Below are 25,602 nucleotides of genomic sequence, written 5' to 3'. Positions count from 1 at the left end.
TAAAGTGGACAAACCAGAGAAGGAATAGGAGCGATGGCGGTCAGATTGTTGTGGTGTCATGCTTTCACTGATGCCCCGAATACGAGCGTTGTACTCTGTTTCCGGGGAGGGATGTCAAGTGGTGGAAGGGAGGCAGCAGGTGAAGGTAGAGGAGGAGGAGGAGAGTGAGTGCAGAGGAAGAAGCAGTGGAGGGTAGGGTTTCCATACAGTGAAGAGATGGGTTGAATGGAAAAGGAAAAGAAAAGTCAGAGCAGAAATGGATAAATAAAAGTATTCTCCAAATGAGATGACACGCAAGCCCCTAGCTAAAAAAGGAACTTACATTTTTGTTCCACTGGGAGGCACTTTAGAGCTTCCAAATCATTTCAAAGAAAATCGTGCATGCCGACATTGCATGGAAGCTGGGATCTCTGAATGCCTGGCTATTCTTACTCTCACCTCATTTCCACTCTCAGCAGCTCTGCACAGCTCTCTGAGTCAGAGAAGCTAACTTTATGAGTAAGGCTTATTCCTCTAATACAACACCCTGTAATGGATCGGTTATAGAAACTGCACCGCTGGCATTCTACTTGGTTCTTAAGATTACAGAGACTTCAAGATAATGCGTAAATTGTGTTAGCCATTTTGGATATATAAGTTTTGTTGAATATCATTTTCAGAATATCAAAAGTGTTTTAGGCTATATCATATGCTACAAATCTGCTTTACATCTTTATGCTTATTTATTTGCTCATTAGTTTCAGGCAAATCATCCATAATGTTCCCTGAACCTCCAAAACAGAGCATCGCTAATGACTGTATTAACCTGCTCTTTGAGTCCCCTTTAGGGGCTACAACATGCCACCATCAGTCCAACAACCCACAAATACTGACATATGTGTGTTTGTGCAATCTTTTCCTTGAAAACAAGAATAGCAAAAAACGATTTCACATATTCTTTTTTAAACCTTAAAAAACTTGGAAACTTTGAAGCTAATCCATAATAGACGTAATAGATAATCAACTGTAAATGAATTAATTTATGCACAAAAAAACAAAGAACAGCATAATATCCTGCAACAGTTACAAGTCCAGTACCACTCACTCTGTCCCTTCCTTATTCATACACTAACTCCAGACAATATCTTGAAGCCTTACCTGCAATACGGTGTGCTACCAGGCCTTCCAAGTTTAGCGTCTCCTCCTCTGCATCTTGTTCTCTGGGCAACGATGAAGAAGATGTGTCCTTGGGCTGTGGAGTTACAGTGGGAAGGGGTGAAGATGAGGCACTATAGCCTGGATACGGAGACGAGCCCTGCAGTTCTGGGGAGTGTGATGTGCCACTGCTTGGGTGGGAGTTCATGGGCTTCACTGGGGTCTGCTGATTGAAATTAGAATCAGTGGTGTAATGAAGGGGTGCATGGCGAGTATGGAGGTAGGGCTCAGGAGTGTGTGTTGGGGTGATATTTTGGTGTTGGTAGCCAGCATTGGGCCTCTGGGGAGAATGCACTGGAGACTCCATAACTGGGCTCTGGCTGACTCTCCCAGATGAGCGATGGGGCTGATGAATGCCGTCGCCAATTGATCCAGAGCTGTTGTAGCCATGGATAGCAGAGTCTGCTTGGTATGATGGCCTGGCCAGGGTCTGGGAGAATGGCACCTGGGATGAATTGAGGCTGTTCTCACCAGGGGGCGCACTGTGGGACTTAGACATGTGAGAGTTGATTGGGTCTAGGTCAAGCATCAGCATATTTAGTGCCTCGATTGACTGCTCAATGTCACGCTGTGAAGCTGAGGTGGGAAAGTGGGGCAAGCTATGAGTTGACTGAAGAGGAGGACCAAATGGATCGTCTGGTAGGCTATGCTGATGCCAGGCACTGAGACCTCGTTGTACAGCATCCCGGCTACTGGTGCTCCTCTCAGGGGCCCTGGGCATAAGTTTTGGGGTGGTCTCAGGGCTGCTGGCAGGTGGGTTCCCAAAGGACTGTGAACGATACATCCCTCCTCCATTTTGATAATTGTTGTAACCCCCCTGTGGCGATGGTGAGTCCACGGATCTCTCTTGCATCGCTGTAGGAGTTCGTACTCCATGCACCGGCATCTCGCTTCTATCAAGGTATGGCTCGTCGTTCTGGCCACTGACAGGAGTCTGTGACTGGTAGTACAAGTCAGCTGGTGTTGCTTGGCCCTCAAGGGATGAGATGGTGCCCAAACTGTCCACACTGTTTCCCTCTTGACTATTAGGCAGCTCGTCGTCGAGAATATCTGTCTCACGCTCCTCTGTTGAAGGAGCGCCCACTAACCTGGTGTGGCTCCCGTTGACATGCACCTGTGCAGGAACTAAGTGTCGTACTCCTCCTCCTGGACAGGTAGATGTAGGCAGGTAGGCTTGCCGCTTAGTTGGTGCCTCAAGGCCACTCAGAAGTTGGTCGAGCTCTCTTTTTTCTTGCGGACTGAGTGGTGGGTGAGTTGCTGTTGGATTGTTGTGGCTCACAGCACTCTGCACAGACTGGCTTTGCTCATCTGTGCGATCAGTCTTGATCGATGCGGTAGAATTGCCTGAGTCACTGCTCACAGACAGGGTATGGTCGACAGCAGGGAGGGAAGTGTGGCCTGCCACAGGAAGGGTGTGGTCAGTAGTTTGCAGGGGATGGTTGGTGTGCTGCAATGGGTTCTCGTTAGTCAAGGGGTTTTCACGGACTGGGAGGCCATTGACTGTGACAACTCCCTCCAGGGAGTCTTTTTTCCGGATTTGGGCATAAAGACTTCCATCAAGTGGGCCCTGGGTATGAACAACATCTGAAAGAGAGAAAGAGTACACAATATAGTAAACAACATACTAAAATTATGAAACAGCTCTCAACTCTAAAGTTCATGAAATGGAATTAACACAATTAAAAAAATACTTTCATTTAAATAATTTTGTGTTTAGGAAAAAACTGTTTACGTTAAGGTTAATGGGCCCCAATCATCAAGTCATTTTTTTGTATGGGACTGGATCCCTGACACCACAAACATAGTGACCCCCCTCTGCACTCAACTCGTTTGATTCTCAGCTGCAGCATGCTGCCCAGCCACCAGCAACACAACCCCTGCAGCTCTATTAATAGCCAATTTTCAGATCTTAAAGCCCCTGTCACGTTGCGTCAGTGCAGGCCCACATGGTCTGACGTTAACATGGGTGGGTTCTGCACAACACACCGAAACAACTGGTCTGTGTCAGCCAAAGGGAAAAGGAGTCATGCCAGTTTGAAACCCCAGAGTTGGACTATGAGAGGAGCTGTCGTCTTTAGGTTGATTTCTTGCTGCTGAATCATGCTTGCAAAACAAAACCAGAGTAATTGCGTACATATTGTGCAATGCTATGAATAAAAGTAGCCACCTAACGCTTTACAAGAATGTGCAAACCATGTATGGGTGGACATATTATTATCATTTATTTTGTGGTGTTTATCATTTATAGCAAATCAGACAAGGTAATATTTCATCTGAACCAAACAAGTAAACTAAATTCCTTTGGTCTGGCTATGGTTGGTCTGGTTGGGTGTTAAAACAGTTTCAACTATTCAGCTCAAACTTTACACTGTTAGCTAAAATGCATCATAATTTCTTCGTAATAAACAAACTTTAATTAACTGATAGCTAGAGCTTTACCAATACCTATATTTTGTGATTTAAAAATCAGGTGATATTTTTTCCTATCAGATATACAAAACAGATACAGATTTCCATAACACACACCAAGCAATATAATACAACAATACAGTTTAAAAATAAACCTGCTTTATTGTGTATTACTTGTCTATGCTCGGCCTGACTCTGCTCAGATCAGCTGGTTGTTGTGCTTGTAGTCTTCCAAAAATGTGTTGCCAACAGGGAAGTTGCATCCATAGGTACATCGATACTTACTGAGCGTAACACTCCGCTAAGACGATTGAATTATTAAATTGAGATTTTTAGCTAGCTATTGTTATATTCGGCTGACAATTTCGACTGTTTAGCCATACCATTTGCAAACACAAGTTTACTTTCACATTAACCGAACTAATCTTTTCAAGCACCCCCTGGCTACTACAGAGATATCACTTGGAGGTTTTCTTCCCGTTCACCTCTTACATGAACACCAAAGATAGGTCTTATGCCATATGCTCCAATATTTTATCCATATAATAAATACACAGTCTAATTGTATTTTAAACTGTATTTTAAAAAGTTAAGATAAGCTATTTAAAAATGTAGTTTTACACCAGCAACAAATCATTCTGTGGTACTACCAACATATTTACAAGAAGGAAAGTCATGCGACAGCAGTGGCTTTCAGTATCTAGTGTGCATATGCAGAGTGATACACAACATATACAGAAGCATGGCTCATATGTAGGGTGTTCCAAATTGAGCGACCCCTGGGGACAGATGGTGAATCACTCAGACCTCAGCTATTTCCAAACCCATGTCAACAACAGCTCACGGCCACAGTAGCAACAAGAATGAGAGGACAGGGGACGAAGCCATAATCACAGTTTGTCCCTGTGGTTGCTTTTAGTGTTGGCACATTATGAAAGCATAATTCCAGGTTTACAGTTACATTTTGTTTGGACTTGCGGAATTACTCCAAAGCCTTACGCATAAAGATTTAAGCCAAAATAATGAATCTTTTTGTTCTTGCCAGCAATATATACACTTTAAATATTCATGTTTCTTATATTAAGTTTCTTCAAGTTCTAAAACCCATATTTATATTTTAAATCAAACTCATGTAAACATCCTTACCTGTAGATCAAACTTCCAATTTTTTTTTTCTGTGATGATTAAGTAAAAAAATCAGGAAAGATTAAATATTTCCTTTTCAAAACAGTGATTCCGTTTCAATCTACAATTCGGAAGTCCTTTCGGAGTCTCTCAGTGACTAAACCTTCTGCCTCTGAGCTTCTTCTCTCACTCCCCCTGTCCTCTCTGATTCATGTCACCCGACATGTGCTCTTCTGGAGCGAGGTGGGGCTGTACCACTGAAACACCCGCAAGGGGTGAGTTGGCACTCTGGGATGATCACTGAGCGTTCCCGGCAGCGGGGGAGGAACTCCACCAATGTCACCACCTCTACCTCCACCCATGTGCCTGGAAAAAAAAAACTACAACTCCTGCACCATCTGTCTGCCTGGTAATGCCATTAGGGGGATCCCTTTACTGTGCATCTCACTCACTCCCCCACATCCTAAACTTTAAATCCTTAATAAGTGGGAGGTTCTATTGTTTAAAAGAATCCCATAAACTCTATTAATTATATTAGAACCATAAGACTTTTCAGAGATCGGTTGTGCATATTTTCCACCAGCTGAGCTCTCGGGTCTTTTCCTCCTTCTGACCTTTAACAGAATAGAAAATGCCTTTGTTCTGGTTGATAAAACATGCTCTTTTAGACTTGACTAAGCCACGATGGCACTTTTCCAGCTGCAATTTAACCCCATAGTGATTGTAAATCATCGGAACAAACACTGCCATTTGCCATGTTATGGCTCAGATAGGACAAACTAAAAACGCACAGAGCAGCAGCATCTGGGTAACAGTGTAGTATCAGCTTCCAGTGGATCAAAAATCTAACAGACCCACAAATACCTAATTTGGTCTCGCCAACTAACAGATGTTAAATGAGCCAGTGGGATAAAATTACAAAAGTGAAACCAGTCTCTGACTCACAGGGTGATTGTTTCTGTAGTGAATTTGATCTTTTTAAAGATGGTTTGGGGTATTTTTATTTTTGGTATTTTTTGTTTTTAACTTGTTTAGATGTCACATTGAAGAGAACAGAAACAAAGAATTTGAGACTTTCACTACGTTTTTACACTCGTCCCAGACTCACGCTGGTATGTGCAAACATTGGGAGACAAACATTAAGTGGTATGCATATCTGCTCCAGATGTAGCGTAAAGGAAGAGGGGTAGACTAGTGTTAAAAGAGCTTGACCTTCATCTGGAATACCAAGGGATGAGCATGCTGCAAATAACCAGCCTGCCAGAGTTCCCTTCAGCCAGGCAATGATCATTGTTTCTGTTTCAGAATATGCAAGTTCTGCTAAACCTGAGATGTTTTTGGGAATCTGTCATATAGAAAATTTACTGTTTTCACTACTGTCTTGCAAGAATGAAAGTTTTCAGACAATCTGACCTGCCATCTCCTGGCCAGTATGGGAAGACACAGGATCCAGAGCACTCCTCACTCATTTCTCCAAGATGCAAGCAACGTCTGACAGAATAATAGGATTTCATGCATTGGCTGAAAACGTGTCACATGTTTTAGGCAGTCAGCTATCAATTTCGGGATGTCAGAGCTTCTATCATCAGAAAAGTCCAGCAATTATGTGATATTATAAGACCGTTATAGTTACTATAACATTCATATAACATCATTACTGCCTGAGAGAAGGGCATTAATACAAGAATATATGGATTTTTTTATGTTTGCAAGATTTAGAAATATGAATAGCCAAACTTATCAGAAGCTACTTAAGTCTCAGCACTGGCCAAAGGACTAAAAATGACATGTCCTAGATTTGACTTTGCTTATGAAATACGGACATAGTAATACATTTAATGTCCAACTATGCTAACAGTCAAAAGATATATCATGTGCCAGCCTGGTGCCTATCGTAGAACTGTCAATGTTAGGGAGCAGAGCTCCAGTGTGGTATTTAATCCAGTGACCATTATTATGAATGACACAAACAAGCAGCTCTCCAGCTGCATAGAACAAATTGCTTTCTTATAGTGTCGATAAATAGCTGCAGTGGGCCTCAAATTAGATTGGTTGAGTCACCAAGCCTTGGCTAACACAAATAGCTTACAGCTTGCTTCTTACACCAGTTAACAAGTATAACATGCCATTCCTTCTGCTGCAAAAGGACAATGCCATGCCATCACTACTACTATTTTTAATATGTAGATGAAGCCAAATCAGCTCAAAGAAATATTTGAACATATTGAAGCAAGAAAAAAAAAGCTTTTGACTTTGTCAGAGTCTTTCAGTCTCTCTTACTCACACACTCTGACTCAAACCTGTGCCTGTGCATGCTTTGTATTCCCTCAAGTAACAGGTGCTGTCCTTTTTCACGAAAGTGCCAGAGGCATTACTCATGTTGTGTTGCACGTGGACACGCATACATCCACACGTAGCACCTGGCTCTGAGCTGTATTCTCTTAAGTGTTCACTTGAGTGTCTCATTGCTACATCACAGCCTTGGAAACAATTAAAAAGCCATTTAAACACCTGCGTCCAATAGCTTATTATAAATAGACAACGTGCTACACAAACTGTTATTGCCGTATCCATCCAGCTGGGATGGAGATTACACACATTGTTAGTACATTCAGGATTAGCAGACAGGTTGATTGAAGTGTCCCATTTGCCAACATACCTATATCTCAATTAAAACATAGTTAGCATATCATTTGATACTGTATACTGTCAACATGTCATATGTACAATACTTCTGTTCCAACATGTATTGTTTTTTTTCTTACAAAACAAAAATAATTTAGTTATCCAGCATGTTCTCTGTAGTCATGATTCATTTAAGTAGAGTTCAAACTTGATTTGTTGGCATAGTGATAGAATATTGGTCAATTTGTTCATATTGAATGTAATTTTTATACAGATGTTACAGTTTTCTATGTAAATTACTGACTATACAAAATGACACAGATTCCCAGCTGTGCCGTGGTGTTCAAGGGTTGCAACCTTAAGATAAGCTGAACACGCCTAAAGGGCAGACCGTGACCTTCTAAAATATAGGAGCCATTTTTTCAAAATAGACAGATTTAAATATAGAAGCACATTTAAAGTTTACGTGCAAGATTAAATGGACCCATATGGCGTGTCTCTCACCCACTTAGAGAAGAGGCGTGAAATTATAGCTTTCGTGGACACAGATAATGTTACCTCTTCAATGAAGGTCTTTTTGAAATTGGGAGTGTGTCTGCCTAACAGTTAGCTTTGTCAACTGTGAAAACATTTTCACTCTGTTTTGCAACAGGAAGCATTGTAACTCACATTTCAAATGTTTCTATTTTCTGTGTAATACAATAGTTTTAGAATTCTAAGGTGTACATTTTATTGGTAATTTAATGTATTAAATATAATTGACTTTATTTTAGCTGTAGAATAAGTTCAAAGACATACAGTGAAGTTTTTACATTACTCTATGCACACAGTGGTGTAATTACATCGCTGCTGATTCCACAGGAATTAAGAGCTTCTGTTTTTAAACAAAATGGACTTGATTAATTGATCATCAGTGTGAAGTGAGGAGTTTTGGCAGTTTGCTGGATGGGAGCATTCAGGTGTGTAAACACAATGCCGCAGTCGTTCCAGGAGTGGATGTTCCATCAAGGTCAGACAATGCTCAGAAAAACTGCAAAGAAACTCAAGAGCTACACCTCAGACTCTACAGGTTTCAGTTAGCATGCTGAATGTGAAAGTTCATGAGGGTAAAATTTGAAAAAGGCTGAACAAGTGTGTTTAGTATGGTTTCCAGGAAAAACACCTTATTTTAAAAATGACAGTTTGTTTTAGGTTATCACAGGTGAATCTTTACAAACCCAATGACTTCTAGAACAATGTCCTTTGGACAGATTAGACAAAAGTGCAGACAAACCCAGCACATGTGCACAAAAGACCTCATCATCAACTCTCAAGAATGGTGGTGGAGGGGTGATGATTGTTTTACAGTCACAGGACCTGTGTAACTTGCATTAGACCATGAACTCCACTGTATAGCAAAGTGTTCTAGAGCAGCGGTCCCCAACCTTTTTCGCGCCACGGACCGGTTCATGCCCGACAATATTTTCACGGACCGGCCTTTATGGTGTTGCGGATAAATACAACAAAATAAAACTAGTACCGGTACCGTAAAAAAGAAGATTTATTCATAACACACATGAAAAGACCCAGGAAAACCAAGTTAACGATAAAAACGATAACAAAATAACGCTCAAAACCGATAAAAACCCTGAAAAGCATACATTTCACACATGAGCCGCAACTCTCGCGGCCCGGTACCAAACGACTCACGGACCAGTACCGCTCCGAGGCCCGGGGGTTGGGGACCGCTGGTCTAGAGTCAAATGTGAGGCCATTTGTCCCAATGGCGAAAGCTTGGCTGGGTCATGTAACAGGACAATGATCTCAAGCGCAGCAGCACACCTACCACAGAATGGCAGAATGAAGGTATCAAAATTGTCCAGTCAAAGCACAGACCTCAGTGTGATTAAAATAATGTGGCAGGATCTTATGAAACCTGTGCATGAACGATTGCCTGCAAATATCATTGAACTGACGCCAATGTAAATAAGAGTGAGCCAAAATTCCTCCAAAATAATGTGAAAGTCATGCACATAAAACAATCACTTCAAAGTGCAATAATTTTGCTAAAGGTGGTTCTATAAGCTCCTGAATCGCTATGCACATTTTTTACTTGACTATATTAAATGATCCAATAAGATCATGACTGGCAACAAAGCTTTGAACGTACAGAGGCAGGCCTGCACATGCACAAACATCTATATACATACATGCGGTGATGTCAGCAACTCATCCAATGTCTCACAGGAGGATGTGACATTCACCTTCACAGCTTTCATACCACTGTGACGACGGCAAGTCTGCATGCCACCAGAGGGTGACTGGGTTTGACTGACAAATGACTGACTTGCCCTAAAGAGCTGTGTTCATGTGTGTGAGCGTGAGATATATGTTAGAAGAGGGGGCTCAAAACAGGGTGATATTGCAAATAAACTCTTTATTGTGCATCAATTTCAGTTATGGAATCATTCATTTTAAGACATATACGTGTGTTTTTTTTATTGAAAATTCCTGAAAAAATACAAATCTATTAAAGCCAAGCTGAGCTATTTTACTTTTCTAAAAACAAAAATTTCAGCCACGTCCTGGACTTCACAGCAGAAAATTAGAGAGAAAGTGAGACAGGATGATGTGACAGTCCATCAGTGAAAAGGTGTCATGGTTGGCGTATCAGTGACTGGCACAAGGAAAACTGTCGCCTCCATGGTTTTATATTTGCCATGTCTGTCTCTCGGTCTATCTGTCACTGTCCGGCTATCACAGTTTGAATTGAGGTGATGCGTCTGTATCAGTGTCTGTCTCTGAGATTACTTTCAGGGTGATGTCATCCATCTGTCTCTCTGTCATCTGAGTAACTGTCATAAAAAGCTGTGTCTGACCGTCTGCCAGCAGCATCTGATTCATGTCAACTCATTTTTATTCATGCAAGAGAAGAACTGTCAGATCAAGCTGGAGATTGGAAGATATGGGATTTCTTGTTAAGCTAAACCTCAAAGAACCATTTTTACCATTTTGGGGTGAAGCTCGGTGTAAAATAAGGGCGATAACAATAATAGGAGGCCATGAAGTACCATTATTGCAAATTTGTGTTGCAACATGGGTCCATCTGTACAAAAATGTCATTAGCAGGGATTTAAAGTGTGAATTTATTTTTCAATGTTTCAGTGTGCTGTTTTGTTTTTGTGTCACTATAAGACTGGACTCCCACACGCACCACCACACATTTCCTATATTCCTATAATTTGTAATCTTTATAATCTTTATAATCTCTTCTGCTATTTGCACATTCTTTACTGTAAATTAATGTAAAGTTAATTTGTAAATTTTGTAGTAAACTGTAAATTGTAAATATTGTAAAACTTTTCTTCTGTCATTTAATGGTCGGGCATTGTACAGCTACAAGCATTTCACCCCCATGTCATACTGTGTATGGTTGTGTGTGTGTGACAAATAAAATTTGAATTTGAATTCTACAGTATAATTGATCACCTGTTCTAGTTGCTGCAGGAGAAAAAGACAGGAGCTCTGAATACCAGTAACAAGTAAAAGTTAAAATATCCAAATCTTTATTCCCAATCTAGAGGTCGCATGCAGAAGAGGAACACTGCTGAAAGGCAAGTTCCAGTAAACATGCACAAGGCCGCACAAAGAGCAATAACACTAGAAATCATGAAAATGTAGAATTTAAACTTGAAATGCACAACAATGTTTGGAAAGGTAGAAGAGGAAATGAAAGTGGCGAGAAGAAAAGCAAAAATAGGAAGCAGAAACTGCTTAAGCACAACAAGGTAGTGAGCAGTTACAAAATAACAAGTGTCATTAAGTAACAGTAATTTTTTTAAGTAACAGTAACATAATACATTACTGTTATTACATTTAGTAATTACATAACAATTAACAGGTAAATATTGCTTTCTGGGTAATTTAAGAAAAGTAACGTGTGGTAATTTTGAGAGAAAATTTTGAAGCTGTACCAATCAAATGTGTGCATCCAATCTTACAAGGAGATTGCTTCTGATTGGGTCATTTCCAAACTCTTCCCAGCTTTCTACAAAACTAAATAAGTTATGACTGGATCTCATCACTCCAGAACATTTTCATCTCCTTTTTATTCCTTTCATCACAGTTTTTGTGCTCGAGAGTTTTTACTTAGCTATTGTCTTGTTTTTGTCAAAAAATAAAAGGTTGGCGGGAGAAAATTTGGTCAGCAAAATTAACACTGGAGTAGTGCAGCCGATTACGTTCTCTGGCATGCAATTAAGTAACTTTCAAGAAAAGTAATGAGTAATGTGTAATATCCAACCAAACATCCATCCATCCAGTTCAGGGTCAAGGGCAAAAGATTGTCAAAGGCTATGTTTGTCCTGAAATGTAATGTTTTCCTTGGCTTCATCATCCTGTCACATGCCTTTCTAAAGCAAAATGCTGCATGTCAGGGCATTCAAATGTGACAGCAACAGGTCCCAATAAAGCGTCAGTATGTGATGAGCAGAACATCAGAATTAGAATCACACCAGCATATCTGGCGTGCCTGTCTCTGGACGTGGCGTGCTCTGCTAACTGCCACACGTGACATCATCAAGACATCATCATCTGCATGCTGTCTGCACAGGTGCCGGTCTGTCATCCCCTGACTCTGTCAGAGCTTTCCACGACCATATTTACCTCTGCTGCATTCCTATAGCACCAATATACAAATGTGGGGGTTTTTTTCTGTTTTTTATGACACATTTCTTAATATTTGACAACTTAACATGAGTAAAATGTATGTTAAATACTGGATACTAACAGTCATAAATGAGCCTGCGTTGACCAAAGCTGTTTGAAAAATGGGAAAAAGCAGGGTGGCAGACAGCGAGAATTTATATAAAGCTACACGGAGACATCGAGGCAGACAGTAGGAGAAAGGAGGCATTAAGAGATGGGGACACGCTCAGCAGGGTTTCCATTGCTGGGATTTGAACCTGCTGCCACCGCTCACCGTGCTGTCAGCAAGAAGTCTAACTAGAAGCATTATGCGGTCATGCGAGGCACACACATGCAGGCTGCTTTTAAAATACCCCACTGCGCTCCATGTCTCAGGGTTTTATCTCTGCAAACGTTTAATGTGTACAGTAGATCTGTCAGTAAATGTTCTCAATTCAATTATATAGCTTAATTTTTTGTAATTAGGCTTTTTAATGATAAAAAATGGCAATGACTGAGGAAAAAAACACCACCACCAGTGTCTGTCTGTCACTGGAGCGACACAGAATGCAGAAGCTGGGTTTCCGTTAGGATAACAGGCAGGGAGGTTACTATCAGCCTGCAGTACCACACACTGTGTTTGTCCAAGTCAGAACAGCTGTTTGGTGTCGGCCTGTGTGCTTCAGACACACCGCTGCCCGCTCAAGCAGAGAGAGAATGATTAAGTCGAGTCTAATTAGGGATCATCTGTCAATGAGTATCTGCTGAGCAACTGAAGGTAAGTCAGACTCAACAGTTTAATCTCGCGTAACAGTTTTTAAACAGATCTTGGAATATAATTTTGTATCATCTCATGCGGCAAAATTTTCAACTCACTACAAAAGTTACGATTGTTCAAACATCGTTTTAAAAAGAAATTCATTCCTACATGAACTGTGTCAAAGTCCAAGCTTTCTGCAGCTCACACGACGTTACCAGCCAACCGAGGTCCCTAATAGTTTTGGTGTACCCAAATTGCAGCCCGCTCATAAAATGTTCCACACACAAATTGCTCGCTCCATGAGTCATTTTATACCACATAGGTGCCAAACACACAGGAAGCAACACTGTTGACATGGAAACCTAATAAACAGACAAACAGACTCGACTATAGACCGAATAGACAGAAATGTGTACTCTTGTAATTTTTTCTGGGCAACAGTGCAAGGAGATGCTAGTCTAAAAGCAAAGTGATGTATATAGAAAATGAAATACCATAAAAAAAGAGTTTATCCAGAGAAAAACATAGCAACAATATAATAAAAAACAAATATACAACTTGAAAACATCTGACTAGGGCAACTGCACAATTACTTGAGATTGACAGAGATTTAAAGTTAAGAAAGTTGCTAGTTGTAATTGAAAGACTACACAGAACCACTCACCAGTCAGTGCTTTCCAGCTGCTCTTCTTCTGTCCTTGACTTTATGTCATTCCTAATTCTGTCACTAATTTTTTTTTCTTTTCCCAATGTGCTCAGACCTCACAGTCTCAAATCAAATCCTCACTTGTATTACACCTCAAATGTAAAACGTCTTTGCTTCTCTCAGCCTCTCTGTCTCTGTCTCTCTGTCGGTCTCTATCCAGCTATTCCAGACATGTTTCAGGGCTCAGCCGCAGCCAAATATGGGAGGAGGCCGGCGAACGAGGAAGGCGGCCTGCGCTGTCAGTGGGCATGCTGCCCTACTGTACGCCACACAGACACAGAAACACACACAGACACACTCTCCAGTGGCAAGGTTGTTTTTAGAGGCTGTTTTCATTCTTTATAGATGAGTTATCTAACAATCATTTTATGTAATGCTCTTATGATTCTTTAGAAACTTATGGAAAACCTGATGAAGGTGAGGAAGCACCTCTAAATGTTACTGCAAACTCTTAAAGACTGAATTACAAAACACAAATGTATCCAGCACCAAATGATGGTGTTAATTCATTAGACTTCATACAATATAGCGAAAGGGGTCCAAATATATTTGATATTTGTATCAGTGCTTTGATACTGATGGAGACTAATTATGCCTAAATCAAACATATTATGTCCTTTACTGCAAAAGTCTGGAGTCATCCTTCATTCCTTTGTATTTTGGTAGGAAAATGCGGTATAGGCACAGTGATTTATTAAAATGTTTAAACATACATGTAAATATAGTATGTTTATCTGTCAAGATGATCTCAAACTGCTTCAGCAATGTTAAGGTGGAGAGGCCAATCCATGATTCACAGTGTTCATTTTTAAATAAAATGTTTTCCAGTTGGTATTGCATGTTGGATCGAACTCTGGTGGTTCTGTTATGTGTTTGTAATTCATCACTTTTAAGAAAATCTTTAACACCACTGAGTGAAATGTATCCCAAACCATGACACTGTAGACAGTGTTGTACCTCTTTCCTGACCTCCAACATACATACTGATGATGATTTGGATTCAACACTCCATCAGACAAGTTTTTGTGTAATTTTCATACCTCAGTCTTGTCTCCCTGTTTCCCTTCACTAAGAATAGCTTCCTGACAGCCGCCCTTCCACTGAGGCTTTAGTGAACAGTAGATGGATCAGCTGAAGACCTTTGATGGATTTTTTTCTGATTTCTTAAGGACATGACTTTCAGATACTGTTCATTTGCTGTAGGTATTTTTTTGGCCAGCCACTGCGCAAAATGCCAAGATACACCAAGTTTTCACAATTTAAAATACAATACAATTTAATCAATATTTTTTTGTTAATTATTAAAAACTCATAGGTCAGTGTTAAGTTTCTTAATAATTATATACATTAAAAAACAACCCGGAAAATGTTCACGTACAAGGATTGGACTGAAAATGAGTGAAAAAACAGCCAATGTCCAAAGAAAAACATGGAAAAACCTTCAGAAAGTTGGACAGCTGTTGCTCAAGACAATGTTAAAAAAATTACAAGAAAAATCTGACTCCCTGCGAGCCAAATGTAAAGCAATGAGTGATGGCTCAGGTCTTCTACCCCCCACCTGTCATGAAATCCCTCAATTCTGCTACAATAGCGTGTTCCTTGGCTTTTTAGCCAGGCCATTAGTGATGACAAGACCAGACCAGTTAGAGGTTCGGAGCTAGGATTATTAGTGGATCCTTGGAAAATGTTGTCTTCTTAAGGGGTTAGCAGCCGAGCTGAGGTACAAATCTCTACGGCCACCCATTGGGCCAAATGGTTGCCTTTTTACTGATTTGACCTCTGGGCCAACAGCTGCCTCCAGACCACAGGGCTTCTAGTGGAGCAAAGGGAAGCCGACAAACACAAGGTGCACTACATAAACATGCACTCCTGCATACCTCATGAAAAACTGCAACAGAGCTACACTAACATGCAAATATTTACAAGCACACAGACCAGCTTGCATGCCCATATAGAGCAAAAAACACTGTATAATACAAACAGCCGGGCACATACCAGACTCCTCTCCTTTTTTTGTCCATGTGCCTGTGCGTCAGTATGAACCACACACATCTCTAAGCTACCAAATCCTTCAGACCTTTTTAAGATGCCCGTCTTTCACAGAGTTCTCTCAACTGGATTTCCAAGGTCAGTGTTAAAAATGGCGTCAGGAAGAGCTCGCCAAACCTCAAAAGTATTCAGACATCAACACCTGAGGATGAAGCATTTGTTCAATTATTTAAATGAGACCCGACGAGTGATCATTGTCCACTGAGCTGGAGCAGTTAAAAATAGGCCATTCTGTCATAGAGCTTATAAGAGTTTAGAGTTTGTGTGGGCTTGCCAACTCAAATGTACATCGTACACGTGATTAACCTTTTTTCACAGAGGTGGTTATATTTTATCAAACGCCAAAAAAACGTTTGTTCACCAGTCTTGTGTTAACTAATTCTTTGAATCTTGCATTTTCAGTTTTGTGTCTTCCAAAACAACTAAGGTACAGAGCATCCTCTGTCGATCCAAACCTTGCGAATACAGACACCATATTCCTGCGCAAGTCTCGACTCAGCATCCACACGCCCGCATCCAAGTGTAAGAGCGAAGCCTGCAATTAGAGAGATGAATACACTGGCTGGGAGTTTTTCGTTATTTTTTTCTGCTGAGTGCTGCGAACACCGCTGCCCATTCAATTAGGCTCAAACTTGCAATCCTGGCGATTCCCACTGACCTTCCTGCAGCACAGCAATTACTGCAACGGTTCTCTGGGGATGTTCATAAAAATGAAATGGGTCTTTGCAAAGCTGGAAGAAAAAAATCCCATATATAAAAGTGGACGCAGCACTACAAAGACTGCCAAGTCCTGACTCAACCAAGGGTGACTACATCCTCCTGTTTGTGCAGATTTCTTTGATTAACAGCAGTAATCATGAATCTCATCATTACTGAGAGGATCCAAGGGACCGTGCCAGACTGGCAGCTATTGTAAGTAGCCAAAAATACATTTTAGGAACTGCAGAAGCAGTGATGATGATGATGATGTGTTAGTGATTCCACTTCTCCAGTTGTTTCATTTATATAAACATTAACAAAAGGCAAACACTATGTAAAGCAGGTTTGTAGCATATCCGGGAGAAAGCTACAACATAAGCTACGAGGACATGCGTACTTTTGCATTACATGGCTGACAATCAGACAAGCAAACATTCCTTTCTTTGTGCCATATTTCAAAAATCAGGGCTCTGAAGTAAAAATACTTTAGATAAAAAAAACAAACACAGCTTCTATAATGGGTGTTTAGCATTTTATGGAGTGCCCGCATTTTAAGTTCTGGACTCCTGGCACAGAAGCAATAGCTCAGAGTGGATAGAAATGAATAGGGGGACTTGCGGGAGTTAGGCCCGGTGGTGTTTTAAGTTACACCCCCCTCAGGGAGGGAGCAGCCAGTAACAGGGTGACTGACGCCCCCTATTTCTTCAGCAGCTATTTAAAGTCCTAACTGACAAGCTGAGAGAGTAGCAGGAGGAGGAGGGTGTAGGGCTTTACAGGAAATCCTTCCCTTTGGTCAAGGCTCTAGATCTTGATCTGATAAGGGCGAGGAACTTGATTTATCTGTGAAAGATAGGTTGGTACTTATATGTATTATTATTATCATTACAAACTATATATATGATTTTGTTTCTGTTTCAGTCTTCTTCATATTTGTATATTCCTGTGTGTACAAAAAGCGTTAATCTCCTATCCAGGTGGTTCATTCAGAAAAGTCAGGTTACCTGGTTGACATTTTTCCCTTTTTAGAATTTCGCCTCTCCAAAATAGTCACTGTATGTCATTTGCATACCGTGGTCAGCATCTGCAGCTTCCTCACAGCGATGGCTGAAACTCTCATATGAGTCCCAGCGGATCAGAGGGTCCTGGGTGTTGTAGTCCACTGAAACACTCGGCCCATTCTCCAAGTGACTCAGGCCTGTGGTTCACACAAGTAACATCATCATACAGGGCACTGTCATATTAGAACGTTTATATACAGCGACAATATTTGAGGTTGGAATGGCCTAAAACATTTAATAATAAGTTATCTTCTATTAGTCTGTACATTTGAAATGGAGTTCCTCTGTCAGTGGTTTGTGGCTATATTGACTTACACTCTGTTATTGGGAAAACCACTTTTGATTAATCAGCATTTTTATATTAAGGTATTTGTGTATAAAATTCATTACGCTTAAATAACAAATGTTGTTTTATTCTTAAATAGTGTTTTTTCAAACACAACATTGATTTGTTTGGGATAAATCTTCTGTTATCACTATGTTTTCTTTTTGCTATTTTATTTTTTATGCTAACACATTTCTCATGACTTTTACTCTCAAGGGACTCTTTGGTTGACTCTGATGCATTTACATTAACGTACATTATGCTTTCGTATCAAGTTTATTAATGTAAATATTTCCTTTATAAACAAATTTTTTAAAAATGAAAAAAGAAAGAAGTATCATATTTTAACACACTGACACACATTTAAACCACCACCCAATGTAAGGCCACAGCTGCCCTAAATTAACAATATTGGTAATTACAAAAATCGTTTCTTACATATCTGTAATGGTTAAACATTTGTGCACAAAAATATTGTTCTTTTCCATGAACTTTCAAATTTGCTGTTTAACAAAACAGCAGAAAAAAAGTAAAGCACACTATTGTTTTTTGATTAAGAGCTGATATCACTGTTTTTTTTGTTTTGTTTTTTACTTGCTTTACTTTTACTTTACCTAAACAAAAACAAGTGTTTAGGTGATTGGATGTTTTGCTTGACTCATTTCTGAATTCTTCTCAGAGAAGTCCAGTGTGCCGGCTCAGATTTGGGGGTGATAACGTGCATTCAGTATCTTATTTACCTAATAAATAACTATATATACTTAGTTAGTTTACATATATCCATTTTCCTGTTTTATTTTTATAACAGGTGGTCTAATAAATTCAGGGCCTGTATACATGCACACTTATGAACCCCTGGTATTCTCCGAGCGCTTCAATTAAAATAATACATTTTAAGAAAATTCTTTTTTTTAATTTTGAAAATAAAAATAAAAAAACTTGCAGCGGCTAATACATCAGATCTCAGTTCTAAATGTTGAAAAAAAAAACATGTGATGCTAACAATCAATTTCTCCTTTCCCAAAATGGATTACCTTTGATTTTCTCCGGTCCGTATGAGAACACGAACTCCACCTTCCCGTACTCTGGAAACCTCTCATCTGCAGACACACACAACGAGAAATTAAAACCATGAACGCATGTGTGGGTTTCACATCAAACAAAGGCACGGTTACAATTTATCATACATAGGATTTATTATTTTACAGTTTTTGTGTATGAATTTAAATTACTTATCCAAATTCAAATCAATTGTGCAAATTTAGTGTTAATTTGATCTTCCTTTAATAAGAAATCTCTGGTTACTTATCACCATAATCACAGTGTTACTGTAAGTGAATGCTTTTCTGCTTCACCACCAGAGGACCCTGTTTACTGTAATACTGTGGGGAACACTGTCCTCCTGCATCAGGACCCATGAATTTTTCCATGCTGCAAACCAGAGATCCAAGCAGCAGATAGTAGAGCGTCAGACACTGAAGCCATTATACAGTCTTGAGGTAGCATTTTGATGAGTCTAGGTCAACACTAGGACAGTGAACACCACCAGTCTTTTGTGTATAAATACACAAGTCATAAAGCTTTTGTCATATCAGTGCTAATCTTGTGTATTTTTAAAAAAATAACCCTTTTTGAGATGCATAACCTTGATTCACAAAAACTCTATACAACTGTATGTTTTTAAGTGTCAAACAGTGTGTTGTGTAAATCCAAGCAAATTAAAATTACCTTTGAAGGTCTCGTCCAGCTCACTCTTCCCAAAAACCACCCCAAGATCATGGATGGCACAAGTATGGAACTGCACCCTGAACACAACGTCTCTGGTTGGGCTTCTGTATCTCTTGTGGTAACACTTGAGCTACGTTTAACAGATAATAGAGAAAAAAATGGAGAAACATCATGAGACTCTATATAATATTAGGAAAATGTAAAGAAAAAAAGGTAAATGGAAGGCAACTGTTGTTTAAGTAAGGAAACATTTTTTGTTATCTTACCAGGATGTCTCCCTTAAGAAGCAGTCCAGGTTCAATGGTGATACAGATACTGGTGTTGCTGTCCCCTTGCACATTGCTACAGTTAAAAAGACAAAATACTAACCTTTAAAATAAAATTACTTTTCACCTCACAGGTTCATTTTATGCCTGAATTCAAACACAAACCACGCTGAACTAGAATAAAAATTCCCATACTATATTCCTGACGTGTAGACTGGTTGCATTGCCTGGTAGATTTTCAGGAAAGGACGGCAACCTGTGAAGTGATATAAATAAGAAATCTGAAATGTGTTCAAGAAAAACAGTTTTTTCTAGTTTTTTAAAATTTTCATTTAAAAAAATCTGCCAGTGGTAAATGGTAAATGGCCTGTATTTGTATAACGCTTTACTGGTAGATGCTCACCTCCTTTGGACTCAAAGTTAGGTATGCCGTGCATGATGACGTGATGCAGGAACAGAGGCTTGTTGTTGATTTTTATGTGTCCTGACAGAAGGCCGTTGAAGTATCGCACATACCTGGACACAATGAAAAGTAAGCACTCAGTCCCAAAGTCTTTACAGATCAAGCTTAAAGATGAGGACAGATAACAAAACTGCAGGTTTTCCTCTCTCCATTCACTTGAATTTTCATAGGCCTTTATTTTAAACAATGCTTTAGAAAAACCCATAATGACATGTTATTATTACAAGGCATGTAAATGCTTTAGAGTGTAAGTAAGAGAGGGAATGAAAAACTAAAAACAGCAGACTAAGGGTGATAGCGTCGGGTGTTAAGGTTGTGCAGCCAAAGAAGTAAAAAGATTGGATGGATTATTTTGGAACTAGAAGTCTTCTGTTATCGGTACTAGTCACTTGTAACTGAACAAACCTTTGATAAAGGGATTCGTTGGACCTGATGTGAACAATAGAATGAATGTTATAAGACTGCCTGTATTACGGGGAAATGCTCTCTGGGGATCATGAATATCTTCACAAAATCTCATGGCAAACAGCCGATTCCTTGTTGAGACATCACTTTATCCTCCCACTAAGCACCTCCTGGCTAAGTTACACGCCAAATCCTCATCCTGCTCATTCGGTGCGGTTCACCTTTACCGCCTGTGAGCTCCAACAAAACAGCCAGAACACAATTTCACTCGTTAAACAGCCTTTATCTACTTTGGGAAACGTCACACTGAGTTGATGTGTACGGAGGCCAGTTGGGGGTCTGCTGAGTTACTGTGGTCTGGTTGTTAATGATGATAATGATGATGGTACCGAACGTAACCTTGACCGCAGGGTTGCCACATGCACACGCCTTCCTTGCTCTGCTGTCAGTGGCCAGATGGTTTTGCCTCTGTGAAATTCAATTAGACCGAGCTGGGACGCCATGTTAGCAGTACTGAGATTAACAAAGGCTTGTAAGTATGCCATATATGTGTGTGTGCGATATGACACATAATTACATTTTGTCTTATAACAAGAAAACATCCTGTGATGAAGGTCCTGGATGAGGCAGTGCCATTACAACGTCTTTTTGTCATTTTCTGTTGAGTTGATTTTCTTTTTTTAACTCATGCTGCTAGCAATTGTATTTATATAGCACATTTAATTACATGTAATCTCATTGTGCATATTAAAATTAAACCTAAAAAAAATCTACTAATGTCAGAGATACACTCAGTGATATATTAGGTACAACTACTCCACCATTTGTTGATGTAAATTTCTAACCAGGTAATTAGATGGCAGCAAAAAACTGCATTTAGTGATTTAGACACGATGACTTGCTGAACTTCTGAGCATCAGAATGAGGAAGAAAGATCGTTTAAGTGACTTTGAACACGGTTGTTGGTGCCAGACATGCTTATCTAAATTTGGTTGGTAGGGTCATGTAAACAACATGAAAGCGTGGATCCATCCTCGTTGGTATCAACGGTTCAGGCTTCTGGTGGTGTAATGGTGTGGAGGATATTTTCTCAGCACACTTTGCGGTCTTTAGTACCACGGGAGCATTGTTCAAACACCACAGTCAGTATTCACATGGTCAGTATTGTTGCTAACCATGTACATCCCTTTATGACCACAGTGTACCATCTTCTGATTTCTTCTGATTTCTCCTTGATTTGATGGCGCCGGTGAGGTCGGCTGCCGTCACGACTGCTCCGACCACTTTTTCTTTGTCTTTGTTTTTTAAGTTAGTTTTCAGCGTTTCTAAATCGGCAAAATCACCACCATTGGGTACATTAGGTATGACAGTGACACTCTTGTTTCTATTGGTTTACAATGTACTCACAATTCGAAGTTTTTAACTCCGGATCCGAGCTGGCCGAGTGAGATCTTGAGGGAGAACAAAGGGAAGCGGTGGCGGCCTAGAGGGAAGCCAGCCGGCGTCAGGAACAGGCTGAGAGCTCGTGCACACCGCACACCTCTGCCTAGCATCCTGCTCGCCAACGTCCAGTCACTGGAGAACAAGCTTGACGACCTCAGGGCCAGGGTAAAGTTCCAGAGAGACATTCGGGACTGCAATCTCCTCTGCTTCACCGAGACATGGCTGAACCCAGCGGTGCCAGACCACGCCATCCAGCCGGCCGAGTTCTTCTCGGTTCACCGCATGGACAGGACACGGGACTCGGGGAAGTCAAGGGGAGGCGGCGTGTGTTTAATGGTGAACAACAACTGGTGCAACAGTGCGAACGTTGTTCCTCTCACACGCTCCTGCACACCAAATCTGGAACTACTGTCCATCATGTGTCGTCCTTTTTATCTACCTCGGGAATTTACATCGGTCATTATAAGTGCCGTTTATATTCCACCACAAGCGGACACGGTCACCGCCTTATGCGAGCTGCATGAGGCACTCACACAGCACCAGACACAACACCAGGACGCTGCGCTTATTGTGACGGGGGACTTTAATAGCGCCAACCTCAAACGCGCAGCGCCGAACTTTTATCAACACATCTCCTGCCCCACCAGAGGTGAAAGGACACTGGACCACTGCTACACTACGGTCAAGGACGGCTACAAGGCACAATCCCGCCCTCCTTTTGGCAAATCTGATCACGCCGCCATCTTCCTCATCCCAAAATACAAACAAAGGCTGAAACAGGAAGTTCCGGTTCAGAGGAAGGTCGCGCGCTGGACGGATCAATCGGTGGCCGCGTTACAGGACGCACTCGATGACGCAGACTGGGGCATGTTCAGAAACAGCTCCGATGATGATGTCAACGTGTTTACGGAAGCGGTTGTGGGATTCATCGGGAAACTAGCGGATGATACCGTGGAGACAAAGACTATCACAACGTTTCCCAACCAGAAGCCGTGGGTGGATAAAACCATCCGCGACGCTCTGAGATCCCGCACCGCTGCCTACAACACGGGACTCATGACGGGGGACATGGACCCGTACAAAGCCGCGTCATATAACGTGCGGAGGGCGGTGAAAGAGGCGAAGCAGCGCTACGGGAGGAAACTAGAGTCACAACTCCAACAGAGTGACTCTAGGAGCCTGTGGCGGGGACTAACGACAATAACGGACTATAAAGCACCAACAACCGGTATGACGAACGCGGCCGTGACTCTGGCAGACGAGCTGAACACTTTCTATGCTCGCTTCGAGGCTGCAGCTAAGGTCTCCAACAATGCTAGTGTTAGCGGCGCTAACGGCTGCAGACAGGAAGATACTGCCAGCACCGGAAACGTGCTCGTCATCTCCGAGCATGAAGTAAGGAGAGCCTTCAAGAGAGTGAACACCAGGAAAGCAGCAGGACCAGACGGCATCCCAGGTCGTATCCTAAGAGACTGCGCATACCAGCTAGCTCCTGTGTTCACTGAGATATTCAACATCTCTCTATCTCAGTCGGTGATCCCCACATGCTTCAAATAGTCCATCATTGTTCCTGTCCCGAAGAAACCCCACCCTGCTTCTCTCAATGACTATCGCCCTGTAGCCCTCACCTCAGTAGTGATGAAGTGCTTTGAAGGCCTGGTCAGAGACTTCATCATTTCTTCACTACCAGACACACTGGACCCACTACAGTTTGCTTACCGTCCAAATCGTTCCACAGACGATGCCATCTCTCATCTCCTCCACACATCACTCACTCACTTGGACACTAGAAGGGGGAATTATGTTAAAATGCTCTTCATAGACTACAGCTCTGCATTTAACACCATAATTCCCTCCACACTCACCACCAAGCTGGAGCATCTGGGACTCAGCTCATCTATGTGTCTGTGGATCTCCAACTTCCTAACTGGCAGACCACAGGCAGTAAGGATGGGCGGACATGTCTCAGCCTCCACCACTCTCAGCACTGGAGCCCCCCAGAGGTGTGTTCTGAGCCCCCTGCTGTACTCTTTGTACACATGACTGTGTGGCCACTACCAGCTCCACCACCATCATCAAGTTTGCTGACGACACCGTCGTGGTGGGCCTGATCTCTGATAACAACGAGACGGCCTACCTGAAGGAGATTAGGAATCTGGAGAACTGGTGCCAGAGGAACAACCTCCTTCTAAATGTCAGTAAGACAAAGGAGCTGATAGTGGACTTCAGCACTAAGCAGGAGAGGAACTACCAGACCCCTGTCATCAACGAGTGCCCAGTGGAGAGAGTGGACAGCTTCAAATACCTCGGAGTTCACATCACGCAGGACCTGTCATGGTCCTGTCACATCAACACCGTGGTGAAAAAGGCCCGTCAGCGTCTCTACCACCTCAGACGCTTGAGAGACTTCCAACTGCCCTCCAAGGTGCTCAGGAACTTTTACTCCTGCACCATAGAGAGCATCCTGACGGGAAACATCTTAACCTGGTTCGGGAACAGCACCATGCAGGACAGACGAGCTCTACAGAGGGTTGTGCGGTCAGCTGAGCGCACCATCCGCTCCGAGCTCCCTGACCTGCACTCAATCTACAGCAGGCGGTGCTGGACCAAGGCCAGGAAGATGGTGAAGGACCTCAGCCATCCCAACAACAGACTGTTCTCTCTGTTGAGGTCAGGAAAGCGATTCCGCTCCCTGAAGACCAACACAGAGAGACTGAGGAGGAGCTTCTTCCCGCAGGCGATACGGTCTCTCAATCACACCACCACACAGTACTGACCCACACATACAGTTCTTACACACACTGGACATTCTGGACATTGTTTCACTTCATTACTTAAATCACGCTGCTGTTATTGTGTATATGCTGCTGTTATTGTGTATATATTTATTTATATTTCTTCATACATTCTTATATAGTTCTATATTGTGTATTTTGTTGTACAGTTATTTTATTTTCAACTTTAATTTATATATTTTATCTTATTCTCCCAGTTAAATTTACCCTTCATTCTAATTTGTGTTGTACAGTTATTTCATTTTTAACCTTAATTTATATTTTATTCCTTCCTAGTTAAATTTACCCTTTTTAATTTTTCATATTTATTTCCTATCTTATTCATAGCCTTTTCCTTTTTTGTTTTCTTTAGGTCACGAGCAGTTGTCCAAGCATTTCACTACATATCGTACTGTGTATGACTGTGTACGTGACAAATAAAAAAAATTTGAATTTGAATTTGATTTGAATTTCTGCTTCCAGCAGGATAACTCACCATGTCACAAAACTCATGAACCTAACAGTAAGTTCACTCTTCTCAAATGAACTCTACAGTCACCAGATCTCAATCCAACAGACCACCTCTGGGGTGTGAGATTCACATGATGGATGTTCAGCCAATAAATCTGCAGCAACTGTTTGATGCTGTCATATAAATTTGGGCGGAAATCTTCTGAGAAGTGTTTTCAGCACCTTGTTAACTCTATGCCATGAAGAAAAACTGAAGGTGGTCCACACTGGTACTAGTGAGTTACACCTAGCAAAGTGACCAGTGAGTCTATATTTTTAGCCAGACAGATTTCCAATTTGAAAGTTACAGGAGTAAGATAAAGCTGGGGTATGTGGGGTTCTGCTAATGCCATCACTTCACTGTACTGTGACCCTTATTCCTGTGATTTCCATTCAAG

At 41.3% G+C, this 25,602-nt stretch overlaps 1 protein-coding gene across 6 annotated transcripts in view; it reads right to left on the bottom strand.

Annotated features, from left to right (window-relative positions):
* tns1a (tensin 1a) overlaps positions 1–25,602 on the bottom strand; it is a 131,323-nt gene that overhangs the window by 16,003 nt on the left and 89,718 nt on the right. For 4 of the 6 annotated variants that reach the window (XR_013970968.1, XM_080877072.1, XM_080877069.1 and 1 more), the window contains exons 12-19: positions 20,013–20,125; positions 19,805–19,865; positions 19,610–19,685; positions 19,344–19,473; positions 18,650–18,715; positions 17,302–17,427; positions 1,138–2,778; positions 15–95 (exon numbers count right to left, since the gene is read on the bottom strand). Coding sequence is in view for 5 of the 6 variants with exons in the window: in XM_080877072.1 (XP_080733198.1) it covers positions 15–95; positions 1,138–2,778; positions 17,302–17,427; positions 18,650–18,715; positions 19,344–19,473; positions 19,610–19,685; positions 19,805–19,865; positions 20,013–20,125 (2,294 nt within the window). In the remaining variant the exon portion in view is untranslated. The remainder of the gene's footprint in view (positions 1–14; positions 96–1,137; positions 2,779–17,301; positions 17,428–18,649; positions 18,716–19,343; positions 19,474–19,609; positions 19,686–19,804; positions 19,866–20,012; positions 20,126–25,602) is intronic. The other 2 variants (XM_080877073.1, XM_080877071.1) reach the window with 1 other exon arrangement.

The sequence above is a fragment of the Rhamphochromis sp. 'chilingali' genome (assembly GCF_963969265.1).
Source record: "Rhamphochromis sp. 'chilingali' genome assembly, chromosome: 3".
Taxonomy (NCBI): Eukaryota; Metazoa; Chordata; class Actinopteri; order Cichliformes; family Cichlidae; genus Rhamphochromis; species Rhamphochromis sp. 'chilingali'.
Note: the sequence above shows the minus strand (reverse complement) of the source record. Positions and strands in the feature narration are given on the sequence as shown.